The 20,969-nt window shown below is 43.4% G+C and overlaps 1 protein-coding gene across 4 annotated transcripts in view; it reads right to left on the bottom strand.

Annotated features, from left to right (window-relative positions):
• LOC108000684 (ubiquitin carboxyl-terminal hydrolase 48) overlaps nt 1–20,969 on the bottom strand; it is a 61,874-nt gene that overhangs the window by 19,419 nt on the left and 21,486 nt on the right. For all 4 annotated transcript variants that reach the window (XM_017061189.3, XM_062084527.1, XM_017061190.2 and 1 more), the window contains 3 exons: nt 10,779–10,909; nt 10,219–10,338; nt 6,347–6,472 (listed from right to left, as the gene is read on the bottom strand). In XM_017061189.3, coding sequence (XP_016916678.2) covers nt 6,347–6,472; nt 10,219–10,338; nt 10,779–10,909 — 377 coding nt within the window. The remainder of the gene's footprint in view (nt 1–6,346; nt 6,473–10,218; nt 10,339–10,778; nt 10,910–20,969) is intronic.

Here is a 20,969-nt window from a genome sequence, read left to right as displayed (position 1 = left end):
GGACGATTAATAATGGCTCAATTTTCACAGGCCGATTTAGGCCCACACCAACCTTGTAATTAAGCCACGGTATATTAAGCGTGATTTCACTTCGCCGTGGATCGATTCGTTCATTCTCTCGGGCGTAGCGGTGATATTAGGGTACCGTTATATACCTATTTTTGAAAAGAAAGATGCCGTTTGAGAGGTATCGCTCGATTTGACAAGGTTCTCGATCGAACAACAAGTTAAAAGGAAACTTTCTTCTAAGGAAATGTGGATCGTTTTGGCACAGTTGGAGGAGTAGAATTTCAGATTTAAAAAAAGGGAGTAAAGCAGTAAAGCGAACATTTTCACGATCTTTCGTTGCCATCCCTCCAAATTATACCATTCCTGGAGCACTAAAGCTGAGAGAGCTTTTACGATGATTTTATTGATTCTTATCGGCCGTTATTGCTATATAATCAAGACGAGCTCGAAAGATGGTTAAGAACGAGGTGGAATTTCGCGGAAGAATTCTGCGTTTTATCTTTTGGTTACCTGGTTAAGCGAACGGAAGAAATAATCGCCAACGTAAAGATTGGCAACCGCGCAAATTAAGTTAAATAAAATCGAACATCGAAGTAACTTTCTTTTACTTTCGAAATTTTGCATATATTTTCAAAATAGCCCGATTTGTTATTGTTACTCGAATAGTAATATTCTAATATCCCGTGCATTCCTCAATATAATCGCGCGTATTTCGAAACGCGTTATAATTGCGCATTTCGACATATTTTCCGCAAACCATTTTTACCGTCCGTTACGATCGTTTCGTGGCCGCTGAATCGGCCACGAAAAATTCCTCGCGCGACAAAATTACACACGCACACATGCACACACATACACTCGTTTAAACGAACGGATACTTCGTGTAAAATTGGTCGCAGCATCGAGAGGATGATCGAGAGGGGGAAGAAATTTAATTCCATATCGAAGAAATGGGCCTTTTTTGCCCTTCGAATCTCGGAAGCACACCTATCGTTTCCAATTTTCTGCGTTGGCAAACCTTCCTCTACTCTTGCTCTACTATTTCCATATGTCTGTCACGAAAGTAAGTAAACGATACGTAACGAAAAAATTGGAAATTGGAATTATTGAGAGCGAAAATAAGGAAGAGACTGTTCCATTCTCTTTGTAGGGGAGAAAAACACGATTTGCCCCTCACCTCCGAGCAAACACCATTGGAAGCGTCGAATGGGTTAATCAACGTCGCGACGAAATCGCGCCCCCACCAAACGTTAGATTAATCGAGAGTTGAATAGAAGAGGAGTGGAGCGGGGAACAAGAGTACCTTACAAAGCTCTGGGTCTCGGCCGTTTCCTCCTTCCCCTCATTTTTCCCGATTTTTTTGCGATTCCTCCTCACTGTGCGCCCTCTCTTCATAGCTGATCGAGCGGAGTCTTTAGAGTCGGCCGGTCGGCAGCCGCGTTTGATGTCGTGTGACGAATGTCCGCGTTGGACGCGCTCTCCTCTCTCTCCCTCTCCCTCTTTTTCCCTACCAGTTTCCTCTCTTCACGGACGTCTCTCTCTCTCTCTTTCTCTCTCCCCTTTCCGTCCTCTTTCGCCGGAGATTCCTCCTCTTTCGCTCGAATTCTCCGAGTCGCTCGATTCCGCTTCGTCTAGCCTTTCTCTCCTCCGTCTTTATTTTTATTTTTCCTTTTCGTTTCCTTTTCTTCACGATCACAGATCTTCACGAGTTCGATAAATGCACAAAGTTGTTGAGGTTCGTTGATCGCAGCTTTTTCGTAATTTTTCATGAATCTTGTTCATCATTGTTGATCAGAGTTTCGTCCTCGCTTTCTTTCTTTCGATAATTTCGCTTTTTCTTTTTTTATTGCAGAGCTTGAAGTTCTAATCGAACTAGATTTCTTCTTTTGTACGCGTTTTCCATAATTTCTCATTGCAAATCTTGAAATTAATTAAAATTTTTTTTACTCCAAACGTAGATCTCGAAGGTGAATTGAAATTGGACTTCGTCCAGCCTTTCTATCTTGTATATATATATATATTTTCATATCAAACGTAGATCTCAAATCGAAGTTGATCGATTAATCTTTCTACCTTGTACGTAGTTTCTTTTTTTTATTCCAAGCTATTTATAGATCTTAAAAAATAAATTGACCTTGCCTTACGATACCGACTCGCGTTACAGTTTCAATCGTAAATAAGTAGATTCGGTTTATTTATCTCTTAGTCGCTAAATTATTCGAAAGATTGAATATTCATAAACCAAAAATAAAAAATACCAAAAAATACCAATTAGACACAAACGGATAACAATAAATATCTGTCTTGATTGAAAACGATGAGATTAAAGAAAAAAGAAAATGGAAACAGCATCCGATCTGGGAACGAATGAAAAAATTGAAACGCGAGGATCTTCCCCAAACGTTGGTCCAAAAGATTCGGAAGATGCGAAAAACGTGAGGATGAAAGAAGCGCGGTCGGAGCGGAAGTGGCGTAAAAGGTGTGGAGGAAGAAGAAGAAGAAGAAGAAGCGACCACGCCTATCGCTGCATAATCGCTTTTACACTGGAGATGTGGCTGGATGATTGGAAATGCAAAAAGAAAGAGGTGGAGAGAAGGAAAAAATCCGAGATGCAGATAGACGCGCGTACACGTATTGACTTTGTAATCGCGACCTTGAATTATTGCACGAACGATGACGGGGCGTTATTTAATGTATCGAAAGACGTTCCGCGGCTGATTCAGCCGGCAAGTCATCCCAATCATTGTACGTTCCAAGATTCTGAACCGGTAGCCGCTCGCTACCGTCGTTGATCGTTCAATATACGACGCGACTGCTCCAGCGGCTGGATCGATCGACCGATCGATCGATCGAAGGCGAGGAAGATCGATTAAAAGGTATTTTAAGAATACCTTCCTCCAGTCCAACCGTTTCTAACGCGGATTTTCCTTCTTAAAATTCTTTCGTAGATATTACCATAGGTGATAATTTGATTTGATTCAGAGTGCAGATGTGATTTCTAAGGGATTCGATCGGAAATTTGATACAATTCGATACAAAATTTAAAAGAAAAAGATTCGAAAATTGCTGGAATGAAATTTTAAAATTTTACAAGAAATCTTGTCTCTACGTTCCTTCCTAAAATTTACCTTTTTCCAAGAAGAAGTTTTTCACTCGAAGGTTCTTCTTGTTAAAACTGTTGAAATCAAATTTAACATTTTTATCCCTCGTTCTTCGACCATGATTCCTTCCAACACGACTTAGCCTTGCTAAGAGAGAAAGAGAGCGAGAAAAAGACGGCGGAGAGGCGGTGTTCGGTTTCGTATACGGCAAGAAATTTGGAAATTTTCCGAGGCGCGGGACGAGTGGAATCATAGCAACCGGCGAGTGTTCGAAGCGCACAGTATCAGCCCCTCACAGTCGATGCAACGACAGTGATAAATCCTTTTAAGGAGAGTCTAGCTGCTTTTAAGCGGTCGACAGCACGCTATCGTTGCTGAACCGAACAATCCGTAACCGAGAAGATAATCGTTGGCAGTTATGCGGATAACCAATAAGAAAAGCTCCTGCGCGAGTCCGCCATTGTTTCGCCCAAACCTTCCCTAGTAAAATCTAGTTTGCAAGTCACGAGTAATCGCACGTGGAATTTAATCGAAATTAGATTGATAAATCGACGTTCAAATTAAGTTAATCGGTTCCTCGTTCTCGCGAAGATTGAAACAATGGAATTGGAATCTCGATTTTGTTTCCCACGCGAGGATTTGTAGCAGCTTGCCGTCGGAATTTTTCGCAAATTAAATTGAAATGCGTGAAATTAATTCAGAATAACTGCGCGATAATATTTTAATACTTGCTTGTGGATATTTTATCAATTTCAAATTGACGATTATCAATGCGGGCCCCTCCCTTTTTATCCCATAAATCGAAGGAGAGGAAAAGCCGTTGTTGGAATATCGAGAGAAGAATGGCTCGTGTTGAACCGTTGCATGAAACGTTGGCGCGGAACGTTGGAGTTTCGTATCAAAATCAGCGAGCCGTGAACGAAAGAACGTCGAGGAACGGCGGAATTATTCGGACAGTCCCAAACGGAGGAGCGGAATTTTTCTTTCGTCGAGAAGCGACGGCGGCGGCGGCGGCGGCGACAGCTTTTGACTCGGCAAAAACGGCGGCCACGTCCGCCGAATTTTTGGCTGAATCTTCGATCCTCCCTTCGTGGCCCACCGCGAAACAATCGCGAATCTCTCGCCTCCAACCTCTTTCTCTCTTCTCCGTTTTATTCTACGTGACGATGCTTCCGATTTATTGCGCGATCGGATTAGAAATCTCCCCTTTTCCACGATCGAACGCTCGAGAATTGCACCGATATCTCGATAATCTGGATCTCGGTATCCTGGACATCGATAATATTCGCAATTTACGAATATTTTCACGATAAAATTAAAATTTCACCTTCATTTTCGAGAGAGAAAAAGAGCGATCATAGGTTAAATTTGAGCTAAAGGATCGAAAGGATTGAGATTTTTTTGTGAGAGGCGATTCTCCTCCGATTTAAGAGGCCAATTAACGCTTCTAATCTCGGGAGGCGAGATTCTCGGCTAATCCCAAGACAAAATCGGCGGTCTTCCCGTTATCTTGGACCATTGCCGGCGTTACTTATCCATTGTCTCCGGCTTAAGGGAAACGGTAGCTTGATCTTAAATCTAAATTGCATCTGTTTGTCACTGTCCCCCGTGTAACCTCTCCTTCCCCCACGTATCATACCGACTGCAATTAACGCTCCGCCCGTGGATCCTCGAAACGAAATTTTCCATTCCAAAATCTGGCATTAAAACCAGGTGAAACTCTTCCCCTTCCTTGAAACGATCTCGCGAAAAAATAATTATTTAAAATTATCCTGGCACCGATGGAACATCCGTTAATCGTCGATTTTTCGTGTCATCATCGAATCGACAATGAAATTCTTTCCTAACACTTTCTCGATTAAAATTACATCAAAATCGACGGATGTTCCATCCAGGATAATTTTAAATAATTATTTTTTCACGAGATCGTTTTAATTTTCTTCAACGATCGAGTAATCGCCATGTAATTTTTGGATATTTCAAATGGAATTTCCACTTTTCATCGATCGATCGATGATAACACGATATTCAACATTTACGAAAATCGACGGATGTTCCATCCAGGATAATTCTAAATAATTATTCTTTCACGAGATCATTTTAATTTTCTTCAACGATCGAGTAATCGCGATGTAATTTTCGTAAATGTTGAATATCGAATGTTATCATCGAAATACATAAACGATAAACACAAGTGCTCGAAAGAGCACCGATGGAACAACAACCATAGGTTTTCGTAAATGTGTCATTTCGTCGCGTTGGATCATGGAATCAATAATGAAATCTCTGTTCGAGAAATCTAATCTGTCCGAAACTTGGCCGGCCCGATCCCACGATTCGAAGAGAAATCAAATTGGCGGCGGAATCGAGATGTTTGAAATCCGGGCCGCTAATGCGTTAATCCGTTTCGGCGTTTCGATAGGAAAAAGTACATATCCGCGGTGAAAAACGTAGGGATTGATCACGGTCTGCCGTGGCGAATGCGGCTGACTAAGCCGCGAGATATGCGAGATACACATTTACGAATACCGCTATCTATTTATCGAACACGCCCCTCTTTCCTCTCTCTCTCTCTCTCTCTCTGTTATCCTTCCTTGTTGTTCGTTGAAACGAAACGAAACGAATCGAATCGAATCTCTTTACGTGGGTCGTTTTTTCTTTTTTTTTTTTAAATAAGCGCACGTGAGATTGCTTTCGATGAAACGTTTGGGTTTGAGTGATTAGAGAGAACGACTGGGCGGTGCTATTTAAACGCAATTTCCTTACTTGGAAGCGTTCGAACGATTCGAAATAATGGAAGAATGGATCGACGTAAAAAGGAACGGATAAATCGAGGATAAATCTTAAATTGATTAACGGTCGCGATAATGATTCGCGCGAATGATGTAAAGGAGAAAAATGTAGGAAGGAGAAGTATAAGATTAAAAAGAGGTAAATTAAGTAGAGAAAGAGAGAAACAAATCGAGAACAGGAAGCGGAGGGTCTCTCTGCTTCCTCTCGGAGGACCTTCTTCTTGCCTCGATCGACCTTTCGATCCTGAAGAGGTCTTGTTCGGATGTTTCCACTCGAGGAATGCGATTCCGGGGATAACAGGGTCTCTCTTATTAGCCAAAGAGTATCGTTACCTGGACCGATTGTTCGTTAATTGCGTAACGATCTCGTTACGGGATAAAATCTGGCTCGATTCTTTTTCACGCGATATGGAAACGATACTTAATTATCATGCTTTGCCCTACCTTCAAGGTGAGAAGTGCTCCGGGAAATATACCAAGAGCAGCGAGGCTTTGACTATGATCGGTCAGCTCGTGTTCACCCAGCATTAGATGTTGGTCGTAAGGTCCAGCGCCGCAAATTTGCATGGTCTGAAAAAAATTTCAGAATTAAGAAATATCAACAACGATATTCCAGATAAATCCCTCCCTTCATAAATCTCTGAATTAAAATTTAATTGAAATTTCCAAAAAAGAACTTCTCCATCTCTTGATTCCTAAATCGTGACGTTCATAAAATGTCAGAATAATATTAAAAGAATTCTTATTCGCGCGTTAGATGAAACAAAATTTTCTTCCCTGCTTTTCTAATTAATTGAATAAAATTTCGATATCGATACGAATATTTCCAAAAAAAAAACTTGTCGCGACATTTAAGTGAAAATTAATGGATCTACGTAATTTGGAGGAGGAAAACGACGAATTCTCGGAACGTAGAAAATTCCAACAACCTCTACCTCTCCGTTCTGAGCGAGAGCCGCGGAGGAGCGGAAAGAAAGCAGAGGAGGAGGAAAGGACCTCGAACTCGGAATCGCGGAGCATGCGTCCGGATAATTGCTTAATTTGTGGAAGCCGCGTTCGAGAAACGGTTTACCCTTCGCCCGGCTCCCCGTACGAACGGGGTTAAACGTGCAGGTTTCTGTTTTACGAGCGAGTAACAGCCACGAACGCGCGGAAAGAGAGGAACGCGCACACGCGAAACGCCCTGGTTAGAGTGGAGCTAAATCGTCCGTCAAAGGATCATCCATATTATATATGTATTTAACAATTAGAATTAGAATTATAAGAAAAATTGCGTTAAATGAATTTTGGAAAGTAAATATTGCTCCCTCATGAGATGACTCTCGTCTCTTGGATGGAAATTCGATTTAACGATTAGAATTAGAATTATAAGAAAATTGCGAGAGTGTTAAATGAATTTTGAAAAGTATTGATCCCTTATGAATTTATTCTTTCGTCTTTTGAATGAAAATTCGATCGAACAATCGGAATTATTCTTATAAGAAGAATTGCGAGAGTGATGAATTTTGGGAACTGAATTATGTGTTATTAGATAAGTTAAAATAAATATTGCTCCCTTATGAATTGACTCTTTCATCTCTTAGATGGAAATTCGATTTAACGATTAGAATTAGAATTATAAGAAAAATTGTAAGAGTGTTAAATGAATTTTGAAAAGTATTTATTCTTTCGTCTTTTGAATGAAAATTCGATCGAACAATCGGAATTATTCTTATAAGAAGAATTGCGAGAATTTAAAAATGAACTTTGGAAGTCGCGTTATTATCCAAGCGTTTCGTAATGTTCTTTCATCGAGAAAATTGCGAGATTGATTCTCTTCTTTATTGGAAGAGGGCAAGATTTTGGATAAAACGTCGAAAGGAATAGTACAAAGCGAATGTTGGAGCCTCGAACACACTATCCACCGTTGATCATCGCTTCGGATCCAATTTACAGAAGAATCGCTTCTTGTGCGAGTTAGGAGTCTCTATGATGGGCCGATCGAGCTCGCGGTGACACGGCAAGAAACGATGGTCCGCTGTAAAATTGATTTTAAATTCCAAAAATTAGTTCCGTTACACCCACGTCGATGAATCATCGATTCCATTCCTCGCATCCTCCGACGAGGTGAGATTGCACTCGATATCGAGCCAAACATCGCGCGAGAGATGTTCTTCCGCCTCTCTGTTTCCAACACTTCGACATAAAGATCTCCATTCTTCGAGAAGCTGTGAAAGAATAAGAAAAAAATCCACGGCCAAAGAGAGATCGGAGACTTCCTCGTTAAGCTCTGCACGAAACCGTACGCGCAATATCGATGAACAGTTTGAAAAATATTAAAACCTCTTTGCACGATAACAGTGCAGTTAACTCGGCAAAATTCTTCTCCAAACCGAGCTCGGCTTCGCGCGACGAAAAAAGCGACAGCCAATCCTCGGTTGAGAGGATTGCAAGAAAAAAGAAAAAAGATAAAAACTGAGAGAAGCGAGGAAAGGTTGGTGACACAGAACGGAGTAGAAAGTAATACTTACAGGTGGCGATCGTTATTATTACGACGATTATTATTACGTAAAAGGAGCGAAGCGCACCGGCGGCCCGGTTTGCTCGGGACTTGTCCGCATCCGAGCATGAAATTCGTAGATTTTTGCCAACCGGCAAAAAGATTGGAAAACTATCCCATTCCTGTCAAACGCAAATCCTATCCTATCCTGTCGTGGAAGAAACCGGCACCCTTTGCTCGATCGGCCAAATAACGTTCGAGCCGTCTAATCTCCGACTGTTTGCGCTTCGTTGCCGATCCATCGATCAGAGAATTCAATGGGCAGGGAAATAGGGCTGGACACAGGCATCTCGGCCGGCTTGAATTTAAGAGTTTTACTACTGGAGGAGGAGAGTGGCAATTATTGCGGTAAAACTGAGACGAGCCACCAGTTTGCTAGGTCCTTTTTGCCAGGTTTCCTTCGCTTTTTGCGGGAAACCCGGGGAGAAAAATTCGTTAAGCAACGTTGGCGAGAGAGATGGATACCGCGGGGTGGATCGCTCGTCTTGTCTCGTCCTTCTCGGACTGGCAATAAAATATAAGTGGCTGAGCTAGAAGTTACCAACCGAACGGTAGTTTTAATATGTAAAACCGGCTTTTTAAAAATTCCTTCTTCGCGGATGGTTTAATGGGATGCGTGTTAATTTTATTCTCGTATGGGAGTACGAGAGGTGAATTTAACGTGGAAACTTTTTCATCGCTGAGAATCCTTCCCTTTTTTTCTTTTCTTGATATTTTAAACTTTCTAGCGGTAGAATTCCGCAGTCTTTTAAAAACTTCTTCCAACCTCTCATTCATCGAACCCTTTTTATCCTTCCAGACATTAAAATTGTCAAACTCCTTCCAAAACTCCTTTCTTAAACGACTTTTCCGACTTAATTGCAGGAAAACTCCAAATTTTCCACAATCCTCTTCTCCAACTCCTCAATTTTCCCGAAAAACAAAATCTCGAAACTGCGACATACATCCAACATCCATATACGTATCCTTTCTATTCGTTAACGAATCCGTAACGAAAACTGTTCGCGTAGAAAAAGCGAGAGAGAGAGGAGAGAAAAAGAGGAGATGGAAAGAGCCACCGGTATGAAAGGGCCGGGAGTGGAGCGAAGTGGAGCGAAGTGGAGAAGCGGAGAAGGCCTGTTATTAGCGCGAGGTTTATGCTCTTTCGGCTTTTTGCCGGTGGCCTCGGATGAAGGAGAAGGAGATGGTCCACAGCCTCGCAATATAAATACGCTTAATAGTTTAAGCACACCGGCGGGGCTCGGGCATATGCTAACCAGCCATAACTACGGATTTACTACTTTCGTCCACCGCGAAGGAGAGCTGAGTTGCGAGAGAGAGAGAGAGAGAGAGAGGTTGGTTTACAGGGTGTCCGATTTTAGGAGGGACCAACCTTTTCCCTCCTCGGACCCGAGGAAACGATCCTTACGATCCCTCGTAAAAACACGGCGAGAGTAATTTCATTCAATTATACCGCGATCACTGTCATTCCCGGTAACTACGATCGAACGGGGAACGCGTTAAAATGGAGGAAATTATGTTTGTTTAGTTGGCCGGATGCCAAAGGGAAGAATCTATTATCGTGGAATTTTTCCTCCCGATCGCGGATTCTGAGAAATCGTAAATCGTATCTCTAACACGTTTTCTTTTGTTTTCCTTTTTACAGCGCGCGACTTCTGGATCTGTGATACTTGGGGATGTAGGCTTGCAGGCTCTCTGTTGAAATATCGGTCGTATCGAACGTATTAACAAGGTGAGAGAGAATGGGAGAGAGTTGGAAAATTTAAGAAACACTCACCATCAGTTTCAGCTCCTTCAACGTGATCTCCGAGGAAACTTTGAGCTCGTGGGATCCCTTCAAGTTCCGCCTGGTCCTCGAGGGCCTCGTGTTCTCCAGCTTCGGTCTCTTCGCGGGCATCTTGGCGCGGAACCGCAAAAAAGAAACCGTTCAAACATCGTGAAATCGTGTACACTCTTTAACGTCGCTCCTCGATTCGTCTCGTGATATCGAGACGAGAGGAGCAAAAGGAGAGAAAAAATAAAGGGAAAGAAAAAGTAGAAGAAGAAGAAGAAACGAGAGAGAGGAAGCAGCAGCTGTGGCTTTAAGCCTCGAAAACGTAATGACGATTATTATCGTCGAGAAATGAACGAGAACGGGGCCAATCTCCTTATCGACCGACATCAATCTGAACCGGTGGACCGGTTCCAACAACGGTCCGGGTGACTCGGCGCCTAGGCCATTAACAGAAATCCGTCCACGCCGCTTCCTTGCTTCGAAATCGAATAATAATTTCGTACAACACTCGACTCGACTCTCCACCCCCCGAATTTCGTGATCCTTACCTACGAGATCCTTACCTCAGAGTCGTTCTCCGACTTCGTATCCTCGTTATCCTCCACGCACTTTATATAAATCGTCGCTCTGTCGTACTTGAGGCTCTCCAGACGTTCTTGCTCCACTCTCGCCAACATGCACGCCGCGCATAAGCCTGAAAATAAAAGAAAACGGGAGAATATTATCATCGGTGCACCGATTTCGATATAGATAAAGAAGATCTTCTTCTTTATTCGCATTCCATCTCCCTTAAAAACCTTCGAAGGAGACTCGCGACGCAAAATGAAAGGGAGAGAGAGTTCGAAAAGTTCCAAAAATCTTCCAACCAAATCAAAGAAGAGGAGTCGAAAAAAGGGGAATAAAATCGATCCCCTCAACCCTCCACCCCTTCGAGAAGCGCCACGGACAATTTCAAGATTCCTTTAACACCCTTTTCCTACGCCCAGCCCTTCGTTAACACCAGCGGCGGGGGTCAGATTACATCGACGCACCCCTCCTCTTCGTCCGAGTTACGAAGTCGCGGATCGAAGAAGGGGGCAGAGGGGGAGAGGAGGGTGGACGACGTTTCGACGACGACGCCGCAGGCCTCTTATCCCCGTGTATAATAGATTGCTCACGGTCGGCGAGATTAATACAGTAATTAATAATATACGGTGACCAGAGCCGCGTAAGAAGCGGCCATTGTTGGCTGGCCGGCGAGAGCAAAAACCGGGGCAGCTCCGAACTGCTCCTATCCGGGCATTTCAGGAGCGTTGCGTCATGTTCAGACAGTTTTACGCCCAAGGGTAAACCACCCCTTCCTCGAGAGAATGGATTCGAATGTCCACCTTCGCGCCAAAGCCCCTAAATACCCCTTTTCGAGACCACCTTCACCTGGAGGAGGCGCAGCGATTAGCTTTGGATGCGTTGATTTAACACAAGCTTACAAAGAAAAAGAGTTTCAATCTTAAAATAATTTCGAAGAATTAGCTGTGGGTGAATTCTTCGCGCTCGGTTTGATAACTCGTGAGGTGACCCTCCGCCCGACGATAATATTTATTCGTGTTTGAATTTTTTGAAATAAATTTCTGAACTCTTTGCTCTATAATCTTATAAAGCGCGGAATAATATCAAATAAAAATCAAGTGATTTAGATTATTTTATCTCAAACTGCTGGTTTGACAGCCGTGGGGATAGAAATATTATTTTCAAAGTTTCCGAAAATATGGAATACAGTAACGAAATTTCTATTCTATCGAGAAATTGACGACAGAGAGATGAAAAATAAGAATAATGAACGGTGCACGTTGCTGGGATTGAGTCCTCGCACAAAATATTTCAATACCCAACAAATTTCTTCGCGTGTAAAAATGATTCAAAGTTGTTGGCCGAGGGTTAATCCCGGATTCTTGGAAGTACGAGTTTCACGGATATCTATAATAACGCTTTTTTCATGGAATTATTCAGCGATGGGAAGAAAAGAAGATTAATTACAGCATGGTAAGAAGAGAAACGGAGTTAGACTTTGGTTTGTAGAGAGGGAGGATGGTCGAGAGGAACGAGCTACTCCGAATGAATTCAAATGTCCACCCTTACGGGCCTCCAATTACCGAGGACGGTGCACGAGGGGTGCACGATAGGATCTCGTTCGCTATCGAGTTTAATCGGAAATACGAGGAACTCGAAGCTAATCAGGGATGCGTAGGGAGGATCGGGGATATATCCAAGTCTTTTAACCCTCGATTCCGTTAAATCAACCCTTTCGAAGATATATCGATCACATATCTTTCTTAACTTGGCAAAAGCGAAAAATTTGTTCCAGCGATCTGGTAAATAAATATACAGAAGGGGGGGTGGATGATAATAAGGGAAGTGGAAATATCGATCGCTTACTTTCAAACAAGATGGAAAGATTTCGAATCGAGCGATGAAAAGAGAAGGCCAAATATTACACCGTGTAATTTAGCCGAAGAGCTGAACGACGTTAATTATAAATATTTTAAAATTCAACTTTTTCACAAGTTACTGATTCAATTTCTGAATAATTGGCGAGGTGCTGAGCGAAACAACGAGCAAGGAGAAAAAGTTTTAAAAAGCGTGCGAAGGGAGTGTGTATATACACATATATGCATAAAGAAAATGCGAGCAAGAGGAGGAATTTCCGGAGCGTGTCTCGAGGAAACACAGCAAGTGGGTTTTATTGGCTAATAACGCACAATAGGCTCGTACTTATAGGTTGCCAATAGAGTCTGGGGGCGCTCGTGTATTTCCCTAAAGTGCCATCCGAGGGCAGTGAAACCATAAACGGGCGTCGAAAAGGGAGGGGAGGGCAAAAACTTGGACTGGATCAACTCTCGACAAGTTTCCTCGACAACCCCCGCTCTCTCCTTTAGGATTTTATCGCGCGCCGCGATGGAAACGGGCCGGGCCGGGCCGAGCCGAGCCGAAATCCCTCGTGGGCCGAGGAATCCAACTTTTCTTCCACTTTCTCCGCCGAGAAGATTCGATGTATGAGGGGGTCTCCTTCGCTTCCCCTTCACCCTCTTTATTTTCTTCCAACGCGCTCGAGATTAATCGATCGAGGCGTCCGTCCAGTTGCTTCTGATCGAAGATAACGACGATCGCATCGCGTGAAATCAATTACGTGAAATTAATCGGAAAATTCCTCGGGCCACCTGAGGACACGGCCCTCGAATATTCTCCGTTTTCGCTCTTCTTCTACCCTCCCCCTCCCCGCCGAAGCAAACGAAGGCAGTAACGAAACAAGGGCGGGAGTCGTGGAAGAGAGAGGGAGAAATCGATGAAATTTTAAAACCGCTTCCCGGCGAGCACGAGTGTCTAACACGCTCGTGGCAAATCCGAGGCGACGCGTATACGCGCGTAGGAAGCGAAAGAAACGCAGCAGGGCATCCGCATTAGCAATTTTCATAGAATCCTCGACTAATTAAGGTCGATAAATCAAAAGAATACACGGACAGCCGTGTCGGACGTCCCGCGGGAAGAGGTGGCATGACACAGAAACGAGGGAAAGGGGGGAGAAAGAGAGAGAGATGGGCTTAATAGCGAGGGGAAAAGAGGAGGAAAAGGAAGGAAGGAAGGAAAGAAAGAAAGGGACACGTACGGGGGAGGAGGGGAGGGGTAAAAATCGGCGAAAAAAGGAGGGAAAAAACGGAATTGGGCGGGACAGTTGCAGGAAATTCATACTACTCCGTGAAATCGGATGATCGACGAGCTTCCAAGCCTGCTCGGTTCCAGAAAATCAAATCCCCAAGTTTCTGGGAAACCGAGTTCAATCGAGAAGAAAAAGCATCCCAAGTGCAAAAATCTTCCGATGATCCACACCATCGTTTCCTTTGAACGGTGTCTCTCCCCCGTCTTCTTAATAATTATCGACAATTATCTAAAATTTATTAACGAGTATCATTCTATCTTCATCTTCTCGATAATTGTCGAGATCGATGAAAATACATGTTATTAAGAGGACCGATCGTATCCATTCGAACAAATTTCCTGCTCTTTCCTTCGTCGAGTGAGAAAATTTCGGTGCGAAATCTCTCAAGGTCTTCGATCAAAATCGAAGGCGCGTTAAAGGGGCAAAAGGCAGGCGGCGCGACATCGTATCTTTCGCAACTTTCATTCATAACTTCGAATTCCGTCCCGTGAATGAAAGATTGATGGCTCTCCCGCAGACCCTCCAAGCATTCGTCCAACCCTCGCCCGAATATGCTTCCAGTTCCACGCTCCGCAATCTCCGCCATCGAGTAAATAATGATTTTTCCACCTTTCTTTCTTTCCTCCTTCCCTTTCCCCCCATAAACTGCGCGATTTCATCCGTTTACCTGCCCAAATTCCCAATCCTTCCTCGAACGATGGGATAAAAAAAGACTTTCGTCTTGCATCCGAAGAACGTCCTCGAAGAAAGAGGAAATAGAGGAGGAGGAGGAGGAAGGGGATGAATTTAGGAGCGAAATCCTAAGGAGCGCGGTTTCTCGTTTCGGGTCTAACGACGCGAAGAAGGAGAAGATCGTCGCCGTAACGATTTCGCTAACGAACGTCTTCGAGCGCCACAACAAAGTCAAAATATAATCCTCTTACGCGAGAGAGAGAGAGCGAGGAGCGCGTAATCGGGAGCTTAAAAGCGGAGGAAGGAGGAATTACGCGCGGGTTGGTGTGTTTCCGCAACCGGGACGGCAACCTCCTTGCCTTCCCCGGAAAATCGAAAGGAATCCCCGACACCGCTAATGGATCCCCCGATCGGCGGGTTAATTAAACAAGGAACCGTGGTTTCCAGCCAATTTAAACGTTCCTCCTGTCGTGAAATGTTTTAATAACGCTCGAACGCCAACTTCGAACGCAATCGCGCGATAATGCGGACTCGTTTTTGAACGATGCTTTTTAAGGAAAATAAAACCGTTGCAGGGATAAATTATACGCTGAACAGTGATTTGAACAGTGGTTTTTTTAAGGAAAATAAAATGCAGGAATAAATTATATGCAAAAAGGAACCCTTTTTTAATAATTAAACGGAAATGGTGTTTCCAGTTGATTTAAACATTTGTGTTGTTAGAAGAATACAATCGTATCTTATTACGTTTATACGAAAATTGATGTCTATTTCCCAAGCAATTTACGTTTAAACGTTAAGTGAGAGATGAAGCGAGACATCTCTATCTCTGTCTTCTTCTTTGGTACACAAAAATATGGACTGCCGAGTGTGACGACAATGCGACAGAGAGATAAAAGTAGATTAAATCGCTTTATATTTCTCTTTATCGAATCGATATTTCAAAGATATTCCACGAATATGTTTAATCAAAGCACGTACAATCTACTCGCCCGTGATCCGATCTCGGGATCCATCAGCGTTCTCCTCCGAGGATAATTCTTTTTTTCCTTTTTTCTTTTTTCACGAACGAATCCATCATTCTCGAAGATACATCCGGTACGCGAGTGTACGCATGGAGGCCGTATTAAACGGCGACATTAGCCACGGACAATTAAAAAGATTCGTGGAAAATAATGTCGTAAATTAAAGTGGAAGTGGACTAGGAGAAAGTCGAGCAGGTCAAGTTTCGAAGGGTCGAATTAGCGACATCCCGCCGGTTTCCCGCCTCTCCCCAATCTCTCTCTTTCTCCTTCTCCTTTCTCTTATCCCGCAGGATATCCCTACTTGTCTCCACGCCACGGGGGGTTCTTTTCCACCAGGATTAAATGGAGCGCCTAGATGACCGATGCTCGTCCTAACAGTCGAGATCGAGGGGTGGTTAGAAAACAAGATAAAACGAGGATAAAGCTCACTTAGAGCCTTCCTCCCTTACTGACAACGAAAACGGGGCTATCCTGCGACACTGACAGCCACGAGCCTTCGTTAATCCACAAGTCTAATCGGTCGAATCGCTGGACACGTACATATTGTTCCTTCTCTTTCGAGAAATTCAAAAAAGGAATTGGAATTCCTTTCGAGGGTTAAAGATTAAAATTGTGATTTTAATAACAATTCAAAATCCACCGCAAGTTCCCTCTCCCCTCCCCAAGGAACTTGGTATTCGAAACGGCAACAAATTCATTTTCCCCGAGAACAGTCATCCAGCGAACAGTGAACAAGGAATTGGAATTCCTTTCGAGGGTTAAAGATTAAAATTGTGATAAGGTTAATTTGAAAAGACAATAACGATTGCCAACGATTAATTAATATGTCGATAAACGAAACAATTTAAAATCCACCGCAAGTCCCCTCCCCAAGGAACTTGGTATTCGAAACGGCAACAAATTCATTTTCCCCGAGAACAGTCATCCAGCGAACAGTGAACAAGTCGTAAAGTCGTGTTCATCGGCCGTTTGAATGCATATATTAAGACGTGTCCGGCGCACTTGTCGCGCTTGGAGGGTGAAGTCTGACAAATGTCCCTCCTGTTTGACCCCTCCCCTCCCTCCTTTACCCTCCAGGGGTAAGTAAGTAAGGTTCGGCCACCGAATCTCGAGTCGAGAGGCGCGGGGCATTTATGGAGGGACACGGGTGGTGGTGGTATCGCAGTCGTCCGCGGCGCTAGGAGAGAGAAACTAATCAGCAAATTCGTGTTCTAAATCTAAATCGCCGGCCGAATATTAATTCGAGGCAGGCCTGTCTCCTCTCCTCGTTCAACGCTCGATCGAGCGTTGCCCGTCGAGGGAGAGAGAGAGAGAGGTCCCCTATGTTCCGTGGCGAAACCGGGGAAACAACCTACGCCGTCCGACGAACGTTTCTCTCTAGGTTTTGCGCGATACAGTGGCGCAGCAGCCACCACGATGGGAGAGAGACACACACACGGCTGATTTGTGGCACCGGCTGGCGCCTAAGCGATATTTACGACTGTCGTTCAAGGAATCGAAACACCGCGCGCCCGTTCTCCGCTTTTAATTGCATTGAAAAGTCCCCCGGTTCCCGGAAATCGATTTCGAACGAGCGGCGAAATGGAAAAAAAGAAGGAAAAAAAGCCATCGGCGGGGCGGTGGTGGAGACCCCTTTGGAAACGGAATCGGGAATCGTTTTCTTTTTCTTTTTTTTTTTGCGCACGGTGTATCCATAATTGATAATTAATCGAGTCGAGATCTATCCCGAACGCTGTTCCTTTGCCTGCCCCGGGAATCGGGAGAAACGGGCTTCGAGAACGCGGTGGAATTTTGTTAAAGGATTTTTTAAAGGAGGACTGGACTCGTCAAGTTCACTTGCTCGTGAAGCGCAACGGATAATCTCGTATCAAAGGTTATTCTCTCGAGAATATTTTCATTCAAATAATAGTGTATCACGGTTTCTTATACGCTTGTGCAAAAGGAAAAAGAAAATAAAATATACGAACTCTATTCGAACTCCGTTCAGTTGTACAGCTATAAAAATCCGTACTTATAAAGTGCAGTAGAAAAGGAAAAGGATTGGCCTATGCAAAAGGACGCAGAATATAGTAAACACTCTATTCGAACTCCATTCAGTTATTAATCTATAAAAATCCATACTTAGAAGAATCATCAGAGTTGATGCAAATTGCCTAACTGATAAAAGATTATATTCATATGCAAAAAGCACAAAATATAGTAAATACTCTATTATATTAATCTATAAAAATCCATACTTAGAAGAATCATCAGAGTTGATGCAAATTGCCTAACTGATAAAAGATTATATTCATATACTTATTATATTATTATATTAATCTATAAAAATCCACACTTGTAAGAATCATCAGAGCTGATGCAAATTGCCTAACTGATAAAAGGTTATATTCATATACTTATTATACTATAATATTAATCTATAAAAATCCATACTTGTAAGAATCATCAGAGTTGATGCAAATTGCCTAACTGATAAAAGGTTATATTCATATACTTATGCAAAAGGGCACAAAATATAGTAAGCACTCTATTCGAGCTGGATTTTACGTGAACAATGATCAAAGATTTCAGCCTAACCTGTAAAGGATTATCCTACGACTCGTCAAAAGGATTGCCACCCCCGAGGAAGCTCCAACGGGGACAAACAGAACAAACAGAGAATTTAGCTGGTTTTAAGGGCACGCGTCCACACGAGGAAAAGTGAGGGCAAAAAATGGGTGGGTAGTTCTCGGTGACTGATACGGCCCTGACTAACGAGCCTCCGCCGGACGATCGTTCCTTCCACTCTCAAAGCCCCCCGAAGGGTGGTCCCTCCCTTTCGGATCCACGCGTCTTTCCTCCTCCCCCCTTTCTTTCTTTCCTCGTCGCGAAGGCACATTAGCCACCGTCCAACCTCGTATCAATCACTCGACAACCCCGAGGATCGTTCGGAGGAGGCATCGGTTGACAGAAGCGGAGGTGACGCGATTGAATACCACCCTACGGGCATCCGCACCATCACCGCCGCTACGGGCAAGGAAACCGTTGCTTCGATACGGAATCGTTGTTAATGGCCGACAACGATCGATCGTTAACGAGCTAGGTAACGCTAGACCTATGTAATCTTTCCTTCCTTTTTTGCAAAAGAGTTTCAAGAAAGATAACGAAGATTGCAGATCCTTGATTAAATCTTTAATCAAAATCCCGCAACGAAGATTCGTGATCACAAAATAGGTAATGTATTTCCAAAACTCGCGATCAGAGAAACGCTGCAAACTTCGGAAACTCTGTGGAAATCGACGATCACGAAACGACATAGCTCTCGAAGATGCTCTCGAAGAATCGAATAGAAGATCGATCGTGGGTGTGGATCAAGGGGAAGGGCACGAGTGTAGAGAGGATCACGGTTTTAACCCTTAAACGACATCTCCATCTGGGCGATCCGCGATCCGGCCGTTGGATATCCGAGGACGAGGTCCGTCGACGACTTTGCAATTCAAATCCGGCCGATTCCCCAACGAGGCAGAGGCTTGACAAATGTCGGTGGGAAAAAATCGGCGGCGATTCGCGACCGAGAGACGGACAAGACAATGGGATGTTTAGAGTGGGCCTGCCGGTCCATTCCGACGCGAGAGACACGGCGAGGTAGCGAACAGCGCAGGGGAACGACGTGAACATCGGTCCGCAAGATCCCCCTGGTGCTACCTTCGGGACTCAATTTGCCTGCCAGTTAGGAGACAGGGATCGGTCGTTGGACAAAGTGGGCTTGCGCGTGCCCCGATCACGTAAACCTGATCTTAAGGGATAGCTTTTGTCGCGCCGTTCGTTTCAATATTCCGCTCTCTTGAAATGCGATTACGAAACAGTAAAGCAACGCGATTAAGAATAGATATTACAATTATATAGTAGATATTACAAAATATTCCGATCTGTGAATCTCGAAAATATAATTATGAAAAATAAAGGAATTGTACGCGATTAAGAATAGATATCTCCATGCGATGCGATAATTTGAAATTTCGATTTAAAATTGATTTGAAAGATATAATAAAATATTCCGATTTGTAGATCTCGAAAATATAATTAAAAGAAAAGATAAAGGAATTGAAACGCGATTGAGACTAGATATTTCTAAACACGTGAGATGATGATTTGAAATTTCGAGTTGTAGATATAACAAAATATTTCGGTCAATGAAAATATAATTATGGGAAAAAAATAAAGGAGTCTCTAAGAATGGAAAGGGAAAATGATTCGAAGATATTCGAATTACTAATTTACATGAAAAAGAGAAAAGGAAGAGAAAATTCGTAGGATCGTAAAATTTGTTCGTGCAATGAAAGGAATGCTCCTTTCGGAGGAGGATGAAGGGCGAGAAACTTTTAGAAGCCCATTTGGACCGGCACCACCTACTCATCTCCCTAAACCGGCACCGGTTTTTCTGTCGGTTAATTTTCAGGATACTTCTTAATTATAATGAGACACTTTGGGGTCTGGCAGAGAAGCGAATCGAGGATGAAACAAACGTGGCAGGGGTATTTATGTAAATCGGTGGCTAATGTCTTCTGGCATTATTCCTCGAGCTAGGTCCTCGAGAGAGGGGGAGGATGAACACCTTCACGCACACGCGTATTTTGCTCCTTCGCCCATTCGCAAACATTCGGAATAATCTTTTTATCTCCTGATATATAGATACATTTTCGTGTATTATCCCTCTCCCTTTCTTTTTTTTTTTTACCACGTTCAATTTAAGAAGGACGAAAAGGACAACGATTTCGATCCAACCGGATCAATCACGCGCAAATTCCTGCCCCTATTTGCAATCCATTTACATTACAACAAGAAAAAGAAACTAAACAATTTCACTGTAGCAAACTGTCCAACAATTTCCTCGTTTCGATTAAGTCACAAATAAATTCCGCAACCGGATCGAGAGAGAGAGAGAGAGAGAGATCCAATTGCGTGGAAACGCGAAATTCGTGGCAAGAGAAATGTATCCAGCCTTCTACCGACCGATTAAGCCACAAATAAATCCTAGACGTATTGAGAGATCCAGTTAAAATCGGAAAAAGGAAAAATCGCCTCGTGTACACGCGCTTAGACCGCGTACCGATAATTAGACCGAGCTACGTGCATCGATAGAGAGAACGAGAATGATGGGGACAAAAAAAAAAGAAAAGAGGGAAGAAAAAGGAAGGGAGTGAAAGAGAGGAGAGGGAGAGACACGTGGGGAGAGAGCACCACTGGTAACGATCCGCCTAGGGACGATCGTTTACATAATGACCCCACTGGAATCGTACGAAAATTAATTGCCGATAAGATCGAACGGTCCCAGGATGGAATAAAAGAGAAAGCCGTTAATTGCACGATCAGTCTTCGGATCTACG

Source organism: Apis cerana, linkage group LG14 (genome assembly GCF_029169275.1).
Source record: "Apis cerana isolate GH-2021 linkage group LG14, AcerK_1.0, whole genome shotgun sequence".
Taxonomy (NCBI): domain Eukaryota; kingdom Metazoa; phylum Arthropoda; class Insecta; order Hymenoptera; family Apidae; genus Apis; species Apis cerana.
The sequence above is the reverse complement of the archived record's forward strand: the minus strand, read 5'-3'. Positions and strand labels throughout refer to the sequence as shown.